The 24,582-nt window shown below is 39.7% G+C and overlaps 1 protein-coding gene across 2 annotated transcripts in view; it reads left to right on the top strand.

The window, feature by feature from the left end:
* The first annotated feature begins 677 nt into the window (after nt 1-677).
* Nucleotides 678-24,582, top strand: part of ALG14 (ALG14 UDP-N-acetylglucosaminyltransferase subunit) — a 101,688-nt gene continuing 77,783 nt past the window's right edge. Inside the window, exons 1-2 of one of the 2 annotated variants that reach the window (XM_042997958.1) lie at nt 678-884; nt 6,672-6,823. In XM_042997958.1, the coding sequence (XP_042853892.1) occupies nt 746-884; nt 6,672-6,823 (291 nt within the window). In that variant the 5' untranslated portion in view covers nt 678-745. The remainder of the gene's footprint in view (nt 885-6,671; nt 6,824-24,582) is intronic. The other variant, XM_042997957.1, reaches the window with a different exon arrangement.

Here is a 24,582-nt window from a genome sequence, read left to right as displayed (position 1 = left end):
GACGCTGCCTTCTCTATTCTGCTACCTTGAGCCACTGAGCTTCCACTCCTCTCAGGACCATGGCATAACTGGAGGTGATCACCCTCTGCCACTCTGATCACACTGAGATCTGAGAAAATGCCTAGAAAAAGTTAAATACACGAGTGTTCGGAAAGAGATTCAGATGAGGGCCCTCAATTCAACTTTTTGTACCAAGGTACCTTTTATAGGCAAGCACAGTAATGTCTGCATGTGCAACAGAAACATTTTCCTTGGCAGAGAGAGAGAGAGAGAGAGAGAGAGAGCAAGGAAGACAAAAAAAAAAAAAAAAAAAAAAAAAGAGGAAGAAGGAAAGGGGAGAGGAGAGAAAAGAGAAGAAAAAAAGGCTGTATGTGCTATTGGCCTCAGGTGGAATTCAGAGTTAGTGGCGCTGGAACACCTCCTAACTTGGGAGCTCTGGGGCCTTTAGGGCGCACAGGCGGCCTGACTTCGTCACGGGGGGAAATCACACTTTTGCGCTTTACTTGCCGAATTTCACTTTGTGCTTGGACGGCAGCAGCGCAGAATCCGGGAGGCAAGCCATCAAAGTCCTCGGGGCTGGGGCTTCCGCGTCTCGCCCCGAACTCCTCCCAGCGTAGACAAGCCCCGCCCATCAAGAGGGTCGCCACGCCCCGGTTGAGTCTCCACAGCGCCCGTACTTGTTGAACTTTGACCTTGTCTCAGAGGCCGCACGGGTGGGGGCTGTACGCATGTGTCGTAGCTACGCATGGTTAGCGTCCTTATTCTAGCCGCGGCGGGAGCTGCGGTGGCCGTGCTTCTTCTGGCCCTGCGGCTGTGGGTAGTGCTCCATTCTCGGGTCCTTGTGCCCCGTCAGTCTCTCAGTCTCTTGGTGGTGGCTGGGTCCGGTAAGTAGTGGGGCGTGGGTCGGTGACTACAAACCCCAGAGTGCACCGCGACGCTCTTCTCTGGTCTCCTTAGCACTTTTGGAGCATTGCATGCTGCAGTTTGTAGTTTCCCTGCGTTACCGGAACCGGTCAGCCCAGCCAGGGCGAAATGCTGGTTTGCTGACGCGGCCCAGGCATCTTTTAATGACAAATGAGTAACTTACGCTTGTCTATAATTGAGCTTCCCTGTAGCGTATATTTTTCTAACAAATTATTATATTACTATATTATGTATATTGAACGGAGGGGACGCAGCAGCTTTATGATGCCAGCTTGCAATTTTCCTGAGCAGTAAAAGCTGTTTTGCGTTGTTAATCTAGGCATGTTGTGTTTAGTTTAGAAATCACGAACACTGCATGATAAATGAAGCAAAGTGAATTGCCACATTTATAAATACACAAAATCCATGAGGATAGAAACAACTATCTCCTGACCATAGAACAATACACGTTTCAGAATATTGTGTCACAGTATGAACAACAAGCTGTCCTATCGGGTAATACAGTCAAAACAGAGATTACCAGCTCTGTAGGCGCTTACAATTTGATGGTCTAGTTCTGACAGAGACACATATATTGTGTATATTTAGAAATGCTAGGAGATTGCATCCAGACACAATAATAATTTTAGTATGAGCAAATGTTGTAAACTTATGTTCAAGTATAATTCATTACTTTATTCACTTAATCATGTGGAGATTTAGGAGAGACCAGGCATTATGCTAAACTCTGGAAATAACAGAACTAATACTACTACTTACAGTGGAGTAGTGACTGTGTCCCAAGCAGTGTGAAAGGTGCAAGGGTACGGCAGTGAAGGGAATGGAGATTAGATAAAACTAAAACAAAAAAACAAAAAAGGTAATTGCTGTAATCTGGGACGTACAGACTGCTATGGAAGTCTTCAGGAAGGGCACCGCTTTATCTGAATGTGAGACCGGAAAATTCTGGGAAGAAGTGCTGTCTAAACTGAGACTTGAAAGATGACCAGGAAAGGGGAGCTGGGGCTTTGAGAACTGGAAGGGTGTCAAAAGAAGTTGATAGCACTTGTAAGGGCTGGCGGTGGGAGGGCACTGTTGCTTTGAGTTCAACATGGAGAGGTAAACGAGGCACAGATCCTTAAGAGCATTGTAAACCATGCTCTATAAAGCTATTGGCACTACTCCACTGCTTCCTTCCATGTAGGGGTTAGGAACACAGGTTCTAGATTGACATAATCCTGGGGTGGAGTCACATCTTTGCCACTTACTGACTTGGTGATCTTGGGCAAATTATTTAACCTCACTGAGCCTTCTGTTTCCACCTTAAAAAATATGGGATGAGAAGAGGTGAAGAGAGATTAAGTATGGAAGTATTAGAAGGGTTTAGCAAAGTGCTTGGCATATAATAAGCATTTAAAAAAAAATTTAGAGAGAGAGCAAGTGTGCATGTCAGGGCAGGGCAGAGGGAGAAGGAGAATCTCAAGCAGCCTCCATGCTCAGCGCAGGGCCCAAATCAGAGCTCAATCTCAGGACTGTGAGATCATGACCTGAGCCCAAATCAAGAGTCAGATGCTTAACCGACTGAGCCACCTAGGCACCCCATTTAGTAAATGGTGACTGTTGTTAATCCTGGTAGCAAAGGATCTTTTAAAACACTTTTGAGTGGAGAGTGACCCAATTAAATCTAAGCTTTTACGTAGATCATTCAGCCTGCATTGTCAAGGGAATGTTTTGACAAAGATTGAAGTAGGGAGACAAGTAGGAACATTTTGAATAATTCAGATGACAAATGGTGACAGCCTAACTAGGGTGATGGGTTTGGGGATGGAGAGAAGTATATGCATTTAAATAAGATTTAGGAGATAAAAAAATCACAGATCTTGTGGTTTGAAAGTAGGAAGTAAGGAAAGGAAAGGTTCAGGAATGATGTCCAGGTGTCTGTCTTGAATGAATGGATGTTACAGCCATTCATTTGACAGTATTAGATTTGGTGGACTGAGAACCAGAATTAAGACTGATAATTACTCTGGCAAATGCTCCTTGTCATTCAAACCATTCAGGGTAGGGAGAGGTCAAGGCCCTCAAAGAATCATCCAAGTCAAAGAAAGACTTATATTCAGATGAACAGTTTAACACTACATGCCCAAAATGTTGGAGGAGGGGGAAGGCATTTTCAGTGTTTACCTTGACTACCAAAAAAGTAGTCTTTAGATACCATAAAACGATATTAATCAACCACTTACATTCAAAGAACATCAATCGAAATTACTACTTTTCCTTGAAACAACATATGATCTCCAAATTTTAGATTTAATATCAAATGCTCATCTACCCATTCATCGATAATAGGAGTGCCTACTGTTTTCTAAGCACTGGAGATACAGTAGTAATAAAATGAACAGAAGTCCCTGCCGTCATGTCATGGTTGAGCAAGGGTAGGGGGAGACAAAAACAAAAGAAATAAATAGATTTCATATTAAATTATATGGTGATAAATACTAGGGGGTAGGGAGGGGGATTGCGTTTTAGAATTGTAAGGGAAAGCCTCCTTGGGGGAATGACAGGATGTCCAACAGCAGGGAGGCCACAGTGGCTGGAGTAGACTTAAAACTGGGTAGAAGCAGATGAGGCCCATAAGGTAACAAATTAAGGGGTTAGATTACAAGATGACTTTTATTCCATGTGAGAAGGGAAGCCACAGGAGGGTTTTGAGCAGAGGTAAATCATTTTATCAACTCTTTCTAATAGGGTCACAGTGGATGCTGTGTTGAGAATAGATGGACGTAGACACTTGAATAGACAAATGGAGCTGGGGGAGCAGACCAGGAAGCTATGGTCATAATCAATGTGAGTAATATGGCTTGGAGCTGGGTAGGAGCAAAGGAGATGGAGAGAAGAGATTGGGTTCTGGGTGTATTTTTTTAAATACAATTTATTGTCAAATTGGCTGACATACAACACCCAGTGCTCATCCCAACGAGTGCCCTCCTCAATGCCCGTCACTCATTTTCCCCTCTCTCCCACCCCCGTGTCCACCCTCAGTTTGTTCTCTGTATTTCAGAGTCTCTTGTGGTTTGCCTTCCTCCCTCTCTGTAACTATTTTCTCCCCTTCCCTTCCCCCATGGCCTTCTGTTAAGTTTCTTAAGATCCACATATGAGTGAAAACATATGATACCTGTCCTTCTCTGACTTATTTCACTCAGCATAATACCTTCTAGTGTCATCCACATTGCTGCAAATGGCCAGATTTCATTCTTTCTCATTGCCAGGTAGTATTCCATTATATATATAAACCACATCTTCTTTATCCATTCGTCAATTGATGGACATTTGGGCTCTTTCCATAATTTGGCTATTGTTGAAAGTGCTGCTATAAACATTGGAGTACATGTGCCCCTATGCATCAGCACTCCTGTACCCTTTGGGTAAATTCCTAGTAGTGCTATTGCTGGGTCACAGGGTAGATCTATTTTTAATTTTTTTGAGGAACCTCCACACTGTTTTCCAGAGTGGCCTCACCAGTTTGCATTCCCACCAACACTGCAAGGGGGTTCCCGTTTCTCCACATCCTTACCAGCATCTGTAGTTTCCTGATTTGTTCATTTTAGCCATTCTGACCAGTGTGAGCTGGTATCTCAGTGTGGCTTTGATTTTTATTTCCCTGATGATGAGTGACATTGAGCATTATGTAAGGTAGAACTGAGAAGATTTTGTTCCCAAAGAATATATCTTAATAAAAGAGTAAAATGGAAGACAAGACCCATCATTGTAATGACTTCAGTTGGTGGCAAGGTTAAATCTTCAAAGAATGTATTCAGTAAGTGTTTCCTTTTAAGAAAAGAAAAGACTGTTAAAGCAGGTATAATGAAGTTTTAATTGCAGTGGAAAATGTGGAAATTATCCTTTTTATCCTTAATTGGTCCAGCTGTGAAAGCAAGTACCTACTTTGCAAACCACCACACTTTCTCAAGGCTAAAAACAAAAATACAAAAATGAGCATAAATCAGATGTGTAAATTACATGCCCCAGACACAAAGATGGGTGACAAGTTACAAAGCTAAAGTATGATTCTAATTCCTGAAACTCACACATAATCTATGCCAATTTTATTTCTACATCTAGTCCCTTCTGCAATGTAGAGAGTAATCCTTCCCTTTCTACTATAATAAAATATGTGTATGGGGAGAAACCACATGCTTAATTTGTTCTATATGTTCACTGTTTCACTATCGAAAGCACTTTCTTGCAACAGTAGCAGTGGAGGAGAGTTTAGTAGGTGGGGGGAACAGTGTGACCAGAGACAAGGAGGAGATAACAAGATGAATAGAGAGAATGTTAAGGACATCAACCTGGCTGAGGCTGAGAGATTGTGAAATGAAACTAAATGGGTATGATAGGGCTCGTTGAGAAGGAGTTTGATTGCTTTGCTTAAAAATGCTGCATAGTTAATGCGATAGATTGATGTGCTTTTGTGGTTTTTTTTCCATGAAGGAAACCTCAATGTACACAGTCGATTTTTGAATTCATGGTTTTGAAATTAAAGCATTAAAATGTTGGAGATTGTACAGTTTCAAACTTTGAACCATTGTTTGGTGAAACTGGTAAATATTTGATGGCCTGCAGTGTGCTGAGACTTCTCTTAGGAGCTGGGGTTACAGTGATGAACAAAAGTCTTCCTTAAGAATCCCCGAGCCCTGCGGGTCAGTGCTCATGCCCCCCTGACATTACTTCGCAGCCCAGAAACCTTCAGTGACAGTTTTTCCATTTTTCAACCTACTTTCCTGATCTGCTTTCACTCTCGTCCTTCTTCCCAGTATTTCCCCCATTCCTTGAGCCCACATCTCAGATTTTGCCATCTCATGTCCTAATAATCCCACCCAGTGGCCTCCCTACTGCTCTGTGTCCATTAGCTTCGGCTTCAGCTTTATCAGGGATCTCCCCTACTCTTACAAGGTTGTTTTCATAACCATTTGCTTGCCTCCCCTCTGCCCTCATTTAAATTTTTTATGCTGTCTTGCATCACTCTTTACATGTCTGTGTGCATTCTTTCCCCTCGTACCAGGCTTCTTGGTAACAGGAATTGTGTCTTCTACTTCTTTGTGCCTCCTTAGCACCTACTGCTAGTGCCAATTTTATTGTTTTACTTTTATTATCCTCTTCCCCCATATAAAAGTAGTATTTATACAAGGGCATCGATTATTGTTTCCAGATGTTGCTTTTGTCTTTTGAGGAATACATAAAACATACCATTAGTATAGCAGAGCCAAATGGATATGTCCGTTGGGCATTTCTTTTTTCTTTTCAGTGTTTATTTCAATTCCAGTTAGTTAACACAGCGTAATATCAGTTTCAGGTGTAAAGTACAATGCACATTCAACACTTCCAGTGCTCATCCAGTGCTCATCACAACAAGTACACTGCTTAATCCCCATCACCTAATTAATTCATCCCCCCACCTGCCTCCCCTCTAATAACCACATTGTGGCATTTTTAATTTTTAAAAAAATTTTTTAAATTTATTTTTGAAAGAGAGAGAGAGACACAGAGAGACAGAGTGCAAGCAGGGGAGGGGTAGAGAGAAGGGGAGACACAGAATCTGAAGTAGGCTCCAGGCTCTGAGCTGTCAACACAGAGCCCGATGCGGGGCTGGAACCCATGAACGGGGAGATCATGACCTGAGCCAAAGTCAGACGCTTAACTAACTGAGCCACCCAGGTGCCCCCACATTGTGGGATTTTTAATCTTAGGCCTTTCAATATTTTTTCCAGGTGGGCACACCACTGAGATCCTGAGGCTGCTTGAGCACCTGTCCAATGCTTACTCTCCCAGACATTATATCATTGCTGATACTGATGAAATGAGTGCCCATAAAATAAATTCTTTTGAACGAAATCGAGCTGATAGAGACCCCAGTACTATGGTAAGTGATCATTTCTATTTCTAAGAAAGTTAAAAGTCATATATTGAGTTTAATTATCTCTAGAAACAATCTTGTGGCACCTCAGTGCCCTGCCCTTACAGGGCAGTCAAATGTTTATTGCTGATGAAATGTATTTCCTCTACTACCGAAAGATAAGACTTCCTTTAAAGTGTATCTTCGAGTGGTAGCTTAATTTGTTACATTCTTTTTTATTCTTGTAAAGGAAGGAAATTATTTTTCAGTTAAGTCCAACTGTGAAAATTGTTTTATTTAAACTTACATAAGACATCCAGTTGATGTGCTTATTGGCTCTTCACTAAAAGTTCTTTATCAAGGTCCTGCATTTCTCGATGATTTATCTATGACAACTTCTTTGTCTTCAAATTGTCTTTGTATCTGCCTTTATAATTACTTCTGTACCTCTCGCTGCTCGCTTTAGCATTTTAGTGAGAATTTGGGGTAAAAGAACCCATGTGAAACTGTGCTTTATCATGAAGGGAACCGGAGCTAGTGCTTGTGTAGATTGTCTCCATCCATCCCTCCTCTGGTGCCTTCCCAGCCATGGGGTGGCAGCAGGTGGGTCAGGAGTGGAAGCTGACCCCGCTCAGGCCCCTCAAAGTGTTTCACTGGGCATTTTGGACTTGGGGACCCAGAAAATGGAGACAGTCTTTCTTTGGGGGCAAACTCTGTGAAAGCTAAGACTTGGGAGCTGCTGGCAGTCATGTTTTCATGTGGTGGGTAAAGACAGACTACAGTTGGAGAAAAGAAGGAAATTAATGCACAGGAAGAATAAAATAAGAAACCAGATGGTGAGTCCTGCCTTTAGTAACTCCAGACGCCCAGCTGCATCTGCATGGGAAAATCAGGATCCACTAATATCACCCCTCTGTCACTCCCCCTCAATTCCCTCTCTCACCTCCCCACCCCACTCCACTCCATTCCCAGGCCTTTTAAACTCCAGTTGAGTTTTAGTCACTTGTAAACATGATCCCTAACTAAAACACTATGGAAATGTGTTCTTGGAGAGTCCATGTCAAACAACATTAGAATCTGCCTGCCGTGAATTGAGCCCTAACAAAATGTATGGTATGTTTTTTCTATGTGGGAGATGAGCCAAATGCTTCATTTCTGTTTTAGGCATCAATGCTGTATTTGTTTCTTGTGGTCTGCTATAACAGAGTACCATATTCTGAGTGTTCAGGCTACAAGTCTGCAGTCAAGGAGTCTGCTGGGCCGTGTTCTCTCTGAAGGGGAGAGAATCTTCCTCACTTCTCATGGTTGCCAGCAGTCCTTGGTGTTCCTTGGCTTGTAGCAGCATCATTTTAATCTCTGCCTCCATTGTCACAGGGCCATTTCTGTGTCTCTGTCTTCACATTCCCTTCTCATAAAGACACCAGTCATTGGATGTATGGCCCACCCCAATTCGCTATGACCTCATCTTAACTTGATCCATCTACAAGACCTGTTTCCAAATAAGGTCACGTTGACAGATCCCAGCTGGACAGGAATTTGAGGGGGGACACTACTCATCCCTGTGTGCTAGTTATTGGCCCTCTTAATAATGTGTGAGACAGATAACGATATCCTTATTTCACAAATGAGAAAATTGAGACCGAGAAGTATAAGTAAGGTCCTGCTTAATACGTGTCGCTTACTTAAACGTGTCTTCTCTGAAACTTTTTCTTCATAGGCCTCTTTTGTGTACTCTTTTCCAACCCAAAAAACTAAGTTAGAAAAGAATGCTTCAGGGTTTATTCGCGGCATCAGAGACTTAAAAATGTCATTGAATCATAGTGTATGTTAGAATTGGTAGAGAATTTGGAGAATATGATGGTGATTTTTTGCACAAGAGGAATATAGTATTATGTTACAGCAGTGATAAAGTTTACTTAAAAATATAAAATTTAAAAAATTACAAATTCTTGTTTTCAACATAAGGAACAGGTAGCTTTTTACTCAATTATTAGCGTATATATTATTTTCTTCTTTCTAAAGTTGCATCCAATCGGAGGCTCCAGTTTTAATTCAGTATATATACTGAATATTTCCCTCCAGGTCCATCAGCATATGGATTGTTTATTTGCTGAATTTCATGGTTTAATGAAACATTTGGAACGTTGTTGTCGACACTTTAGAGCCCAATAAGTTGGGTGTCATTCACTTTATTTATTTTTTAATTGAAGTCTAGTTGGCACACAGTGTTAACGTTAGTTTCAGGTGTAAACATAGTGATTTGATAACTCTACATGTTATGCTGTGCTCACCACAAGTATAGCTACCATCTGTCACCATGCAAAACTGTCACAGTACCACTGACTCTATTCCCTATGCTGCGCCTTTCATCCCTGTGACTTACTCATTCCATAACTGGAAGCCTGTACTTCCCATTCTCCTTCATGCATTTTGCCCATTCCCTCGCCCTTTCACCTCTGGCAGCCACCAGTTTGTTCTCTGTTTATATGGGTCTGTTTCTGCTTTGTTTCTTTTGCTTTTTAGATTCCATTCTAAGTGAAATCGTATGGCACTTGTCTCTCTCTGTCTGACTTATTTTACTTAACATAATATCATCTAGGTCCAAACAAGATTTGATTCACCTTAATACAAAAGCCAAAGATTTTGAATTTTTAAGTGCCGTTATTTTTTCTTACTATCAAAGTGGTACCACCACTGTAGGACTAAGCATTTCTGTTAGACTACTTCCTTCCATCAGTTAATTTACTGCTGGGGCAATGTAAGTCTCCTTAGAAAAGAAATACTGTCTCATTCCTAAAAGGTTTTATACTTATGAATCTGAAGCTGGGAAGAGTTTCTGCAAAAATGCAGAGGAGAGCCACTGAGGGTGATAGCATGAACATGCCTGTTGTCCTTTCTGCTGGCCACCCCATGTGCCACACTTAGAGGAGAGGGCAGGTGGAGAGACACCTTCCCACCAAGACTTGATAAGGGGAGGAATCCACTTCCTCTTCTCTTGTTTTCACTACAGATTAAGGGGGGGATATACCTGCAACCCCCACCTCCCCCACAGACAGCTATCCATTGTGTATCTTCCATGGGGCTCACAAGACTGGGAAGAGGGAGTCTTGGTGACGAAATCAGTAGTGATCAATACATTTGCTGGCAGAGCCCTTATTAGCCAAGAATACTGAACAGTCTAGATCTGCACTGTCTAGTACAGTAGTTGTGAGTACTGGCTCAGCACCATTTACTGAATGCTCCTTTTTTCACTAATGTGCAGTGCTACCCCTGTTATATCAAGTTTCTGCGTATGTATAGATCTGTGTATGAGTTTTCTTCTTTGTTAACAGGTTTGTCTGCTGCTAATATCAAGCTCCCATAGTCTTACTCTTCAGGAGCATTTTAGGTGTTCTTTCTTTTTCACATGAGTTTTTGAGTTAGCTTTGGCAAGTTCACAAAGAAACATACTAAAAGTTTTGTATGAATTGAATTGAATCCATGCATCAGTTTGAAGAGAACTTAAATCTACGTGATGGTATCTTCCTGTCCCAGGACATCATCCATCTCTCCATTATTTAGGTTTCCTTTAATGCTTTTCAGTAACGTTTTTAATTTTCGTCACAAGAGTTTTGCATATTTTTTGTTGTTTTTATTTCTACGTACCTTGTATTGTGTCCTTATCATTGTAAGTGATATACCTTTTAATGATCTTTCCTGTGTTTCAGTATATAGAAATATAATTGATTGGAGTATAGTGATCTTGTAAGAACCACCTTGCTACACTCTAATTAATTCCAATAATTTGTACACTTTTATGTTATCAAGATATCATATTATGTTATGTACACTTTTATGTTATCAAAATAATATCATCTGCAAATAGTAACAATTGTGATTCTTTCTAATCTTTACACCTTTTCTTTCTTTTTCTCATTTTGTTGTCAGACTCTCCAGAACAATAACTAATAGAAGCAATGTACTGGTCATCCTTATATTCTTTCTGATTTTAAAAATTTTCCAAGAGTTTACTTTTAAATCATATTTAGTTGATTTTTATCAAATGTCTTTTCTTCGTCTCAGATAATCATATTGTTTTTCCCATTTTATCTGTTTTCATGGGCAGTTACATGGTATAAACTATTGTGGTATTCTTGGAATAAACCCAGTTTGTTCATAGCGAGTTATATTTTAACACATTGCTGGATTTTGTTTACAAATATATTTGTAGGGTTTTTTCATTAATGTTCATGAATAGGATTCCCCTGTACTTGTCCTTTCTTGTGCTGTTCCTAAGTATCAAGGTTAAACTAATCTCATTATGTGAGTATACAGCTTTTTGTTCTGTGAAGAAATTTGGGTAAATATCAGTTGCTCTTTTTTTTTTTTTTTTTTTTTTTTGAACAGAGTCAATCTTTTATATATTTGCTTATTTTAAGTGAGCAAAGATCTTTTTTTTTTAATGTTTTTATTTATTTTTGAGACAGAGACAGAGCATGAGTGGGGAGGGGGCAGAGAGAGAGGGAGACACAGAATCTGAAGCAGGCTCCAGGCTCTGAGCTGTCAGCACAGAGCCCGACACGGGGCTCGAACTCACAGACTGTAAGATCGTGACCTGAGCTGAAGTCGGATGCTTAACCAACTGAGCCACCCAGGCGCCCCGAGTAAAGATCTTTATAGCATTGAACAAAAAAGAAATTCAGTTCTTTACTAGAATGGCACTACAAACTCATTTTTGCATCATAATAATCAAAGCGCAGTTGCTTTTTAAATTTTGTAGAACTTGTCTATAAAAATACCTAGCCCTGATGTGTTGTTTTTGTTGTAGCTATAGACTCTTCAGACTTTCTGTTTGTTCTTAAGACAATGTTGCTAAGATATTTTTCTAGGAATATGTCCATTTTTTATGAGTTTACAAATGTGTTAACATAATTATTTTCATAATATTCTCCTGCCACTTTTGTAATCTGTGCTACAGTGTTCACATGGTATATCTTTATCCATCTCTTTATTTTTACTTTTTGATATGTTGTGTTTTAGGTGTGTCTTTTATAAAAGACATATAACACTTTTTAAAAGTAAAAGACAATGATTTTTGGTTTTGAAGTAGCTTGTTTGGTACCTGTACATTTATTGTGATTATTAATGTATTAAATTTATTTCTACTATTTTATTTGATTCTTTCTACTTACCGAAAGATTTTTGACTCTTTTCATCCTCCCTTCCTATCTTCTGTTTGGATTAATTAGCTTTCTTTATATTCCCTTTTTTCCTTCCCCTAGAATGGAAATTATTCTATTCTCCCAAGACATTATTCTTAAATGTCTACATGGATACCTAACTCAAAGTCAAAAACTGAATATCTCCATCCTCCTCCTGAAAAACAAGGCTTTTAGAATTAAAACAAATTTTTTTTAATGTTTATTTTTGAGAGAGAGAGAGAGAGAGAGAGAGAGACAGAGTGTGAGCGGGGGAGTTGCAGAGAGAGAGAGAGGGAGACACAGAATCCAAAGCAGACCCCAGGCTCTGAGCTGTCAGCACAGAGCCTGACGTGGGTCTCGAACTCACAGATAGCAAGATCATGACCTGAGCCGAAATCAGACGCTTAACTGACTGAGGCGCCCCTAGAATGTTTTAAGTGTGAGCACCCCTTCCCATCTTACATACTATTGTTTAGTGTTTTGGTTCTACCTTGTTTTTATACCGCCCAAATTACTTATTACTATTATTTTATACAGTCAGTGCTTATTTAGATTTATATAGCATTTTCTTTGCTTATTCTTTCTACGCCTTCCTTTTGGATCAAATGTCTTTTTTCCAGAGTATGTCTTTTATTAGTTCTTTCAATGGAAGGTCTGTTAAGTGATTTATTCTTTCCGTGTTTTTTGTTTTCCTGAGAATATGTTTTGGTTTTGATCTTCCTTTGATTGCATACTGCATTTGGAATTCTAGGTTGAATTTTTTCCTTCATAAATATATATTTAGCATTCATTCATTTATTTAACAGATTCTTATTGAACACCTACTGCGTGCTAGTGATATAGTAGTAAATAAAACATGCAAGAATCTCTGCCCTCATGGTGGCTGCATTCCAATGGGGAAACAATAAACAAGATAATCAAGTAAAATTTGTAATGTGTTAGTGATAAATGCTAAGGAGAAAAATAAAGCAAGGCAAAGAAATAGGGAATATTGGGGGGTTAAAGGGAGGTTGCAATTTTAGGTTAGAGTGGCCATGAAAGGTGGCATTTGAACAAAGACCTGAGGGAGGTGAAGTATAAAGCCATCTGGGGAAAGAGAATTCTTGGAGAAAACAATAACTGCAAAGAAGATCTTGAGGTGGGGTTATGCCTGGCATGTTCTTGAAATAACGAAGAGGTCAAATTGGCCAAAGCAAAGTAAGTGAGGAAGAGCTGAACAGATTATGAGCCCATAGACATCAAGGTGGGCATGTTGGGATCAGATTGTTTTAAGGCCATGTTGTCTGTTTTTAGTCTTAGAAGTTTTTTCCCTGTGTGTGAAATGGGGAGCAATTGGGAAGCTTTAGGTAGAGGAGCGATGTGATCTTTTAATTTTATTTTTATTGTTATTATTTTTACTTTTTCTTTAATTGAAGTGTAGTTGACACACAATGTTACATTACTTTCAGGTGTACAGCATAGTTATTTGACAAGGTTGTATGTTATGCTGCATTCACCACAAGTGTAGCTGCCATCTGTTACAATAAAACGTTTTTATAGTACTATTGACTATATTCCCTGTACTGTACCTTTTATTCCAGTGACTTATTCATTCCATAACTGAAAGCCTGTATCTCCCACTGGCTTTCACCTATTTTGCCCATCCTCCCAGCTGTGTTCCCTCCCTCTGGCAACCGTCAGTTTGTTCTCTGTTTATTGGTCTGTTTCTGTTTTTGTTTATTCGTTTGTTTTTAGATTCCACATGTAAGGGAAATCATAGCCCCACACACCAGGGCTAGGTATTTTTATAGACAAGTTCTACAAAATTTAATTTTTTTTTAACGTTTATTTATTTTTGAGACAGAGAGAGACAGAGAATGAACGGGGGAGGGTTAGAGAGAGGGAGACACAGAATCTGAAACAGGCTCCAGGCTCTGAGCTGTCAGCACAGAGCCCGACGCGGGGCTCGAACTCACGGACTGTGAGATCATGACCTGAGCCAAAGTCGGCCGCTTAACCGACTGAGCCACCCAGGCGCCCCATGTTCTACAAAATTTAAAAAGCAACCGCACTTTGGGGTGCCTGGGTGGCTCAGTCGGTTGAGTGTCCGACTTCATCTCGGGTCATGATCTCACGGTCTGTGAGTTCGAGCCCCGCGTCAGGCTCTGTGCTGACAGCTCGGAGCCTAGAGCCTGCTTCGGATTCTGTGTCTCCCTCTCTCTCTGCCCCTCCGCCGCTCATGCTCTGTCTCTCTCTCTGTCAAAAATAAATAAACATTAAAATTAAAAAAAAAAAGCAACTGTTCTTTGATTATTATGATGCAAAAGGGAGTTTGTAGTGCCATTCTAGTAAAGAACTGAATTTCCTTTTTGTCCAATGCTATAAAGATCTTTGCTCACTTAAAATTAAACAAATATATAAAAGATTGACTCTCTTCAAAAAAAAGAAAAAGAAAAAGAAACTCATTTCACTTAGCATAATACTCTCTAGGTCCGTGCATGTTGCCACAAATGGCAAGATCTCCTCCTTTTTATAGTTGATAATCCATGTGTATAAATCTTCTTTACCCATTAATCTGTCAGTGGACACTGGGTTACTTCCATATCTTGGTTATTGTAAATAATGCTGCGATAAACATAGGGGTGCATATATCTTTTTGAATTAGTGTTTTTGTTTTCTTTGGGCAAATTCCCAAGAGTGGAATCATTGAATCATATGGTATTTCTATTTATAATATTTTGAGGAATCGTCATATAGTTTTCCACAGTTGCTGCGCCAATTTACATTCCCACCAACAGTGCACAAGAGTTCCCTTTTCTCCACATCTTCACCAACCATTGTTATTCCTTACCTTTTTGATTCAAGGCATTCTGACAGGGATAAGGAGATATTTCATTGTGGCTTTGATTTGCATTTCTCTGATAATTAGTGATGTTGAACATCTTTTCATGTATATATTGGCTATCTGCATGTCTTATTTGGAAAAACGTCTGTTCAGGTCTTTTGTCCATTTTTAATCAGGTTATTTGTTTTTTTGGTGTTGAGTTGTATAAGCTCTTTATATATGTGGAATATTAACCTTCCATTGAATATATCATTTACATATATCTTCTCCCATTCATTTGGTTGCCTTTTGTTTTGTTGATGGTTTCCTTTGCTGTGCAAAAACTTGTTATTTTTATGTAATCCCAATATTTTATTTTTGCTTTCGTTTCCCTTGCCTTAGGAAGCATATCTAGAAAAATGTTTCTATGGCAGATATCCAAGAAATTATTGCCGGTGCTTTATTCTAGGAGTATTATGGTTTCCTGTCTCACCTTTAATTCATTTTAAGTTTTTTGGTTTTGTTTTTTTTTTTTTTTAAGGTATGGTGTTAGAAAGTGGTCTAGTTTCGTTGTTTTGCATATAGCTGTTCAATTTTTCCAGCACCATTTTCCAGCACCTCACTGTATATTCTTTCCTCCCTTGTCAATAGATTAACTGACCGTATAAGCATAAGTTTATTTCTGGATTCTCTATTCCATTACATTAATCTATGAGTCTGTTTTTGTGCCAGTAGCATACTTTTTTTATACTATAGCTTTGTAGTATATCTTGAAATCTGAAACGGTGATGTTTCCAGCTTTGTTCTTCTTTCTCAAGATTGCTTTGACTGTTCAGGGTCTTCTGTGGTTTCGTACAAATTTTAGGATCATTTGTTACAGTTCTGTCAACAGTGCCTGGTATTTTGATAGGAGTTGCAGTGAATGTATAGATTACTTTGAATGTTATTCCAATCCATGATTGTGGCATGTCTTTCCATTTGTTTGTGTTGTCTTCAGTTTATTTTATCAGTGTTTTATAATTTTCAGAGATCAGATCTTTCACCTGTTTGGCTAAGTTTATTCATAGGCATTTTATTTCCTTTGGTGCAGTTGTAAATGAATTGTTTTCTTAATTTCTCTTTCTACTACTTTGTTAAGTGTATAGGAATGCAACCAATCTCTGTATATTAATTCTATCCCCTGCAACTTTACTGAATCCAATTATTATGATAGTTTTTTGGTGGAGTCTATAAAGTCTTCTATGCATATAGTATCATGTCATCTGTAAATAATGACAGTTTAACTTCTTTCTGACCAATTTGTATGCCTTTTATTTCTTTTTCTTGTCTGATTGCTGTGACTAGGTCTTCCAGTACTATGTTACAAGAAGTGGTAAGAGTGGATATGCTTGTCTTGCTCCTGATATAAGGGGAAAAGCTCTCAGTCTTTTACCATTGAGTATGGTGTCAGCTGTGTGTTTTCATATATGGCCTTTATTATATTGAGATATGTTTTCTCTAACCTCACTTTGTTGAGAGTTTTTATCACGAATGGATGTTGAATTTTGTCAAATGCTTTCTCTGCATCTGAAATGATCATGATTTTTATCCTTCATTTTGTTTGATATAGTGTATTACATTGATTGATTTGTGAATATTGAACCATTCTTGCACCCCTGGAATAAATCCCACTTGGTGGTGGTGAATAATCCTTTTAACATGTTGAGTGTGGTTTGCTGATATTTTGTTGAGGATTTTCGCATCTATGTTCATCAGGGATATTGGCTTGTGGGTTTTTTATTTTCTTGTGGTGTCTTTGTCTGGTTTTGGTATCAGGGTAATGCTGGCCTTATAGAATGTATGTGAAAGCTTTCCTTCCTCTTCTATATTTTGGAATAGTTTAAGAGGAATTCTGTATATCTGTCTGGTCCTGGACTTTTGCTTTGGGGGAGTTTTTTGGATTACTGACTTAATTTTGTTACTAGTAATCATTCTGTTCAGATCTTGTCCTGATTCAATTTTGGAAGATTATCTTTTTTTAAGAATTTAACCATTTCTTCTAGGTTGTCTAATTTGTTGGTATATAATTTTTCAGAGAAGTCTCTTACAATCCTTTATATTTCTGTGGTGTTGGTTGTTATTTCTCTTTCATTTCTGATTTATTTACTTGGGTCCTTTCTCTTTTTTTTCTTGATGAGTCTGGCTACAATTTTATCAATTTGGCTTATCTTTGCCAAGAACCAGCTCTTGGTTTCATTGATCTTTTCTATTGCTTTTTTAAAGTCTCTGTTTCACTTATGTCCACTCAGATCTTTATTATTTCCTACCTTTTTATTAACTTTGGGTTTTGTTTGTTTTTTTTTCTAATTCCTTTAGGTGTAAGGTTTGCTTGCTTGAGATTTTTCTTGTTTCTTGTGGTAGGCCTGTATTGCTATGAGTTTTTCTCACAGAGCTGCTTTTGCTGTGTCCCAAAGATTTCTGGACCATTATGTTTCCAGTTTCATTTGTCTCCATGTATTGATTCATTTATTTCTTTGATTTCTTTGTTGACTCATTGGTGGTTTGTAGCATGTTGTTTAGGCGCCCCTGATTTATATTTTAGTAGGATCATTTTGGCTGCTGACTAAACTAAAGAGGAGAAGGGCAGAAGCAAGGAAAGGAGTTTGGAGGCCTTAGCAGCGATCCTGTGAGAGAGCAGTGTGGTGTGGACAAGAATGGCAAAAATGGATGTGATGCGAAGTGGTCAGATTCTGGATGAATTTTGAAGGTAGAGATAAATTTTGTCTATAGGCAGATACGATGTGTGTGGGTGTGGGAAAGAGATGAGTAGAGGATGACATCTAGATTATTGGCCCAAGCTATCAGAAAAAAGCAAAGAGGATTACATGAGGGAGCAGGAGGACCAAGTGTGCTATGTCTTTAAGTATACATGCAAAGATGTTGACTATGCAGTTTGATCTGTGAACGCAAAGTTCAGGAGAGAGCTCCGGTCTGACTGAATGTGAATTTTGGACTCTTCGGTGTTTACATGATGGTACTTAAAAGAAGAAACTGAATGAGATCACCAAGGGATTGAGTATAGTTAGAAATTAGTGGAAGACTAAGAACTGAGCCCCAGGGTACTCTAACTTTCAAATATAGGAAGCTGTTATTATCATACAAGTATCAGCTCTCCGTTTGTTGTTCCTTTGTGGCCTCTCCCCCCAAACACACAGGACAGGGGTCCTCAGAACCCAACCCAGGGTCACTGGCATAGTTATGTCTTCCTCCCAGGCCTCTGTGTCAAAGGCTGCCTCTCCTTTCTCATTTTTTTCTTATGTCTGGCAGGTAGGGATTTCCCTTCTTTCTACTTCAGATAAAACCATATTTTGTTACATTTATTATAGCATTTTAATCTGCTTACAGAAGGAGGGTTTTCAGGTTAGTTTATATTGCCGTCTTGCCAGAACCAAAGCCACATTAATTTTCTAATCAAAGTTGGAGTTTTATTGCGTTCTCTGTGTTGATGTCTGCTCTGGACTGTTTGTATAAATAGCAACCCCCGCTCACTCAATTTGCCTTTTTTTTTTTTTCCTGATATAACTGTACCAACTGCAATTTCCTAGCTACAGATAATATTCTTGTGGTTAAAGACTTTGACTCTCCCTTTATAGCTTGATTTTCAGCCTTTTTAAGTGAAGCAGAAAATCTGCACCATTTGAAAGCATTAACAGTAATTGCACTCTGTGCCTGGGCAAGGTGTCTCATTCACATCGCTCAGAGCTCTTTAGGAATAAAAGTGCATCGATTCACACTTGGTTCTGGTGAGAAGCCAAAGCCCACATTTGCAACACAAGACTGCTCTTCCAAAAACAGATAGACCTTCCTTCTCAGATATCAGGAGATACAGATTACCAGTTGGTAATCATCCAGCAAATTTTTAAGCTAAATTTTAAATTAATGTAATTTTGCTAATGAAATGGTAGGGATGACCTATTTTTGTTGCAGAAACTTCATTCAAATTTCTCCTGATTCCTTTGATTGAGTGTAATTTTTAAAATGGTATTTAAAATCTTAAGGCGTGCAATTCACTGTATTTATAATTACACAGGAGTAAAGAGAAATAATTACTTGTGGTGTACTTTTTTTTTAAAAAAAATTTTTTTTTCAACGTTTTTTATTTATTTTTGGGACAGAGAGAGACAGAGCATGAACGGGGGAGGGGCAGAGAGAGAGGGAGACACAGAATCAGAAACAGGCTCCAGGCTCCGAGCCATCAGCCCAGAGCCTGACGCGGGGCTCGAACTCACAGACCGCGAGATCGTGACCTGGCTGAAGTCGGACGCTTAACCAACTGCGCCACCCAGGCGCCCCTTGTGGTGTACTTTTTAACTCTACTCGTAGCTTATGTTTCTCTGCATGGTTGGCATTTAAAGAGAAACGGGGTTTCCTTGGGAGAAACATCTCAATCCTACTGGAATGAAGCAACTGAGATTAGAAAGATGAGCAAAAGCTAAGCCAAAACAAACAAGGAAACAAATGTTTAGCTGTGAAATGACTTCTATGAAAAAAATATCTCAAAAAGCCTTCTAAAGGAAATGTAATTTCCACTGGGATTAGTTCTAAAGTAAAGTGTAGCTAAAGTAATATCTTTCAGAAAGATTGGATGGTAACTTTCCCAAGTAGAACCTATTACTAGAGCTGTGTTATATGAAGGGAGGTGAAAAATCAAACCAGAGCTTTCCTCCTGGAGAGCAACAGTGTCCCCACACTGGCCTTTGTTTCACCAGGGATGCCCACCCCTGGGAGATGTGGAAGGAAACGAGGCTCAGGGCATTGCACGGTGGATTTTGGTTCATCCTTCCGTTTGCTTCTATGTCTGAGCCTTATCTATTAACTGCCTTTCTTGACAACCATTACTCAGAGCAACTTCTATTAGAGCATGAGTTAGCCCTTTTAGATCATATCATTAAAGAAAAAAGCTCAGCAACACTTGAATAAAACATTTTCAAAACTACATGTAAAAATTACAGAGTAGGCATTTTTCTTACATAAAATAACAGAAGGTGCTGAAAACTGATTTGAAGCCAGCTTTACTTTGGGGTCATTTAACAAGATTTCCCACTGCTCTATAAATAAGCTTATACTGTTTTACCAAGAAAGATTATTTGTTCATTTATTCAAAAAATATTAAATGAGTGCCCATTCAGTATAAGACACTATACTTATGTGTATATTTCAGCAAATCCTTATTAAATTTGCCCCACAATCAACCGAGGCAGGATTGTAAGTGATTATTTTCTGTTTCTTTACTCTTTTCTCTCCAAATTTTCTTTCCTATAGTTTTCTTTTTTTTTAATGTTTATTTATTTTTGAGACAGAGAGAAGGGGGAGAGAGTGCGAGCGGGGGAGGGGCAGAGAGAGAGGGAGACACACAATCCACAATCTGATGTAGGCTCCAGGCTCTGAGCTGTCAGCACAGAGCCTGATGCAGGGCTCGAGCTCACCAATGGTGAGATAATGACCTGAGCCGAAGTCGGATGCTTAACCCACTGAGCCACCCAGGCACCGCCTCCCCCCCATTTTTTAATTTCTTAATTTAAAAACTTTGGATGGTAAAGAACTTCTTTACTTAACTTTATGTAAAATAAAAAGTAGGAGCTCCCTGTTCCTGCCCCAGTCCCACTCTCTAGAAATAAACACTGCAAGCTCGAGTTATACCTGCTGGTATGACTTTTTCCCTCTTGTACATTTACTCTAAGAAAATACTATGAATTACATGCACACATACACACATAACTATATAAATGGGTTGGGGGCAGGGGATGGCTAGTTCATAAATCAAACCTATCTATTGTTTTCAGTGTTTTTGCATTTAACTCTATACCTTGATGGCTGTCCATGTTGGTACATATAGGTCTACCTTACACTTTTTAATGATTGCATAGTGGTTTGTAGTATTGATGTACCATTTCCCTGTTGCAGTTTTCAGCAGTTTTTCAAGTTTTCACTGAATACTGCAGTAAACATTTTTGTACTTACACACACAAGTATTCTTTTAACTTTCCAAATTGTCTTTAGTATGTAAATGTGGGTTTCTATAGTATTCTAAATGTGGGTTTTACCTTGATTAGGGAAAAAGTTAACAAAAAAGCCCAAATTAAGTAACTTGCTGACATTGAAGGGCACGTCAACCCTTTCGCACTTCGCATTCTGCTAGGTTGTTGATTGAACTCTTGTTTTAGAGTAAATGTAATAAACATATTAAAGAGTATAAATATCATGTGGGGCAGAGACAAATAGAAGAGATATCCCAAACAGTTGTTGTTCTGGTCACTAAGTAAAACCTGTTATGCCCTCTATTCATATTCATAGATATTAAATATGACAGGAATAAATACAGAAACGGGTTTCTGATGTTTAATCTTTTACAAAGATGTTCACTTTTCCAGGTCCCTTGGTTGGCTCAGTAGGTACAGCATGCGACTCTTGATCTCGGGGTTGTGGGTTTGAGCCCCAATTTGGGTGTAGAGATTACTTAAAATCTTTTTTTTAAGGAAAGATTTTCAGTTTTACCAAATTCATAATGCAATAGTAGTCAGAATTCTAATGTTTTCCTTCTTTTTTTAAACTTTGTTTATTCAACAATAAATATTTGCTTTCCATTGACCAGGCATTATTATAGGCATTTGGGATACACCCATGAACAAAACATACCAAAAAAATTCCTGCCATCATGGAGCTTACTGAACGTGAGCTGGATCAGAAAGACAGTAACACTGGACATAGTAAATAAAAAAATCTTAAAGCTTGTTAGAAGGCGGTCAGTGCTGTGGGAAGATTGCACAGGGGTAGTGGGATTGGGAATTCTGACAGGGAAGAAAAAAATTGCAGTTGCTTGTAGGTCCTTAAAGACGATGGGGATGTCTGGGAAAAAAGTGTTTTGGGCAGAAGGGATAGTCTCTGGAAAAGCCATAGAGTGGGGCATTCCTGGATGTTGGGGAAACAGCAGAGAATCCTGGTAGCTGGAGAGAAGTCAGAGGAGGGAGGCTCTAGAGAGGAGATGGGAGGGGTTGGTGCAGGGGCCAGAGGATATAGGGCCTCATCAGCCACCGTAAGGACTCCCTGTCTTACTTTGAGGGAAATGGGGAGCGGTTTTAAACAGATAACTCTGTACGGATAGGCTAAGGGCAAAGGATGAAAGCAAGGAGACCACTGAGGAGGCGGTTGAATCAGTGCACAAAAAACGTGGTGTGGCTTGCACCAAAAGGGGTAGGAATGGGGGAAATGGTTGGACTCTGGATATTTTTTTAAAAATAGAGTTAATAGAATTTCCTGACAGATTGGATATGAAGAAAAGAGAGAAATGTGGAGAAAAGAGAGAAATCAAGCAGAACTACAAAGCTTTGGGTCTGAGCAATTTTAAGAATGAAGTTGTCATCACTGACCTGGGGAACTCTGTAGGTGGAGCGTCCCTGAGTGTCAGTGTCTTTGTAAACAACATTTCGCACCACCTAAAAGAGTCAACAGCCTCTGCCTTGAGGAACTTACAGGCACCCTGGGAGTCAGAGGGACTGCACGGCCCCTCCTTGCAGTGATTCAAAACCATTTCCTGAGTCCTGCGCCCTTGCGCTCTGTCCCTTTTTTTCTCTTTCCTCTCCCTCTCTCCCAACCGAAAAGGTCCTTCAGGCTTTAGAAATGGTCCCCAAGAGCCCTTCCAGGTGTTGAAAAACTTGCATCGTTGTACTGTGCGGCCTCCTCAGCCGTGTCACTGTTATCCCCTCCTGCTCCCACCAGGTGGCAGTGCACTGCTGAACATGGAGTGGTGGCACCCTGCATTACCGCTCCTTGGAGGCCAGAGGGCCGATCTTCAGAATGGCTGCCAGAGGGGACATTTCTAGTATATGTTACAGACTAATCCGTGTGGGGAGGGTGACGAGAAGCGATCTCATTTCTTGTTTAGAAACATAGATCCTTGCTAAGGATAATTTTCCTCTCCTGACTTGAGAAGGCTTTATATGGCTTGAGAGCAGTGTTTCCACCTGGAGAGTATTTTTATTTAAAGATTTGATTCACCAAGCACCTTGCTGAGGCTGCAGTACTGGCATTTGTGTAATAGACGCTTCTTTGTTTGAGATGGGCAGAACAGCTCCTAGAAGTTGCGGCTTCCCCAAGGTAAAATCCTTCTTGAAAATCGAAAGTGGATGTTTGTTGATTAGCTTCTATGTGCAAAATTTGGACCAAGTTTTACAAAGAACTCAAATAAGGAAAGGAAGTGCCCTTTTGCCTCAAATGTTTTGTGCAGTTGGAGAGGCGTAAGCACAAATACTGGCAACCTTCAGAATTAATTAACAAGTGAAGTGTCATTGGGTAGTGCTAGTTAATTAATCAAAGTACCACTGAGCAGTGCTACCTCTGGAGGCCGGAGTACAAATTGGGGCTGAAACGAGGCCTCTTGGTTGAAATCTGCCTATAGACCAGGTAGACCCTCTACCCTATCATGGTAGAAAACCCAACATTTACCCCTGGAGAGGTTGAACTAAAAAGGTTTTGGCTCTGGGAACACCCAACCATATTTTGGATAGACACTGCCCTGTGAACAGAAGATGTAAGGAGAGTGAACAGCTGACTACTCCTTGTCCCCCCAATACGCGCCCCTTAGATCTCCTTTCCAATAAGCTCCCAGAATGCTGCATTTATTTCCCCCAGGCACAAGATTGAAGATTAGCTTTCGGAAAACTGATTTGCTCAGGAGAATAGAAGTATAGATTCTGATATTTAGGATTTCCCCCAGTGAAATGGCTATTTCACTATGACTATTTTTATCTTCCCCTTGACAACCCTACCCAGGGCATAGAGCTTCGAGTCTGCCTTTTAATGCCTCATTCTTTAGTATGAACCAGGGTTTCCAAGCCTCGACACTATGGACATTTGAGGTCAGGTAAATCGTGTGAGGAGGCATTGTGGGATGTTAATTAAGCAGCATCTCTGGCCTCCACCACTAGATGCCAGTAGAATCCCTGCCTTCCTAGCCCCTCACCACCCCCCCCCCCACCCTGCCCCCGCCAGTCTTGAAGACCAGACCTTGCTTCAATGTCCCTGGGGGAGAAATCCACCCCCATCCTGAGAATCACTGGCTTGAACCGACATCCACAGTTACAGACATTGGAGGGAAGCCTCAACATAAGAAAAAGCAAAACTATTTGAGGAAGCAACTTTGAGAAAAGGAATCAGAGGAAAGGGCAAATCATGAGCCAGGGCATAGGGGAAGGGCTTAAAGGAAAACAGTATCTTCGGGGAAATGAAAGGACATTGTGTCTTTAAATAAAGAATGATATCCATTTTTTTTAAAAAAACTCATATAGCTAGAAAGGTCCTTGCCTATTAAAATTTTGATGTAGGAATAAAAAAAATGAAAATATTGGAAGATCATGTTGAAGGATTCTGGTATAAAGCGGAACAAAAAGATAAAACCAACAGAGAAAAGATAATAAAATTAGATAATCAAACTGGATGTTGGAAGGCTACTATCCAGAAAGAATAAGAACACAGGCAGGTGTCATTAAAAAAAAAAAAATCACCCAAGAAAAATGCCTACATCTAAAGGATGTGACCTTCAAACTAAAGGAGTATCCCCAGCCCAGTAAAACTATAGTCACAGAAGATATATCATCATGCAATTTCAGAACTAATGATAAAATTTCCAAAAAGCAAAGGAAAATGAGTCACGTTTGGAGTCCAAGTGGCATTCAGAATAATGATTAGAGCAATCCTCACACCAGTTCCCATACGACGTTTCATAGAGGATGTGCTTCACCAAAACAAGGAGGACCTAAGAAGGAGGA

Source organism: Panthera tigris, chromosome C1 (assembly GCF_018350195.1).
Source record: "Panthera tigris isolate Pti1 chromosome C1, P.tigris_Pti1_mat1.1, whole genome shotgun sequence".
Taxonomy (NCBI): Eukaryota; Metazoa; Chordata; class Mammalia; order Carnivora; family Felidae; genus Panthera; species Panthera tigris.
Note: the sequence above shows the minus strand (reverse complement) of the source record. Positions and strands in the feature narration are given on the sequence as shown.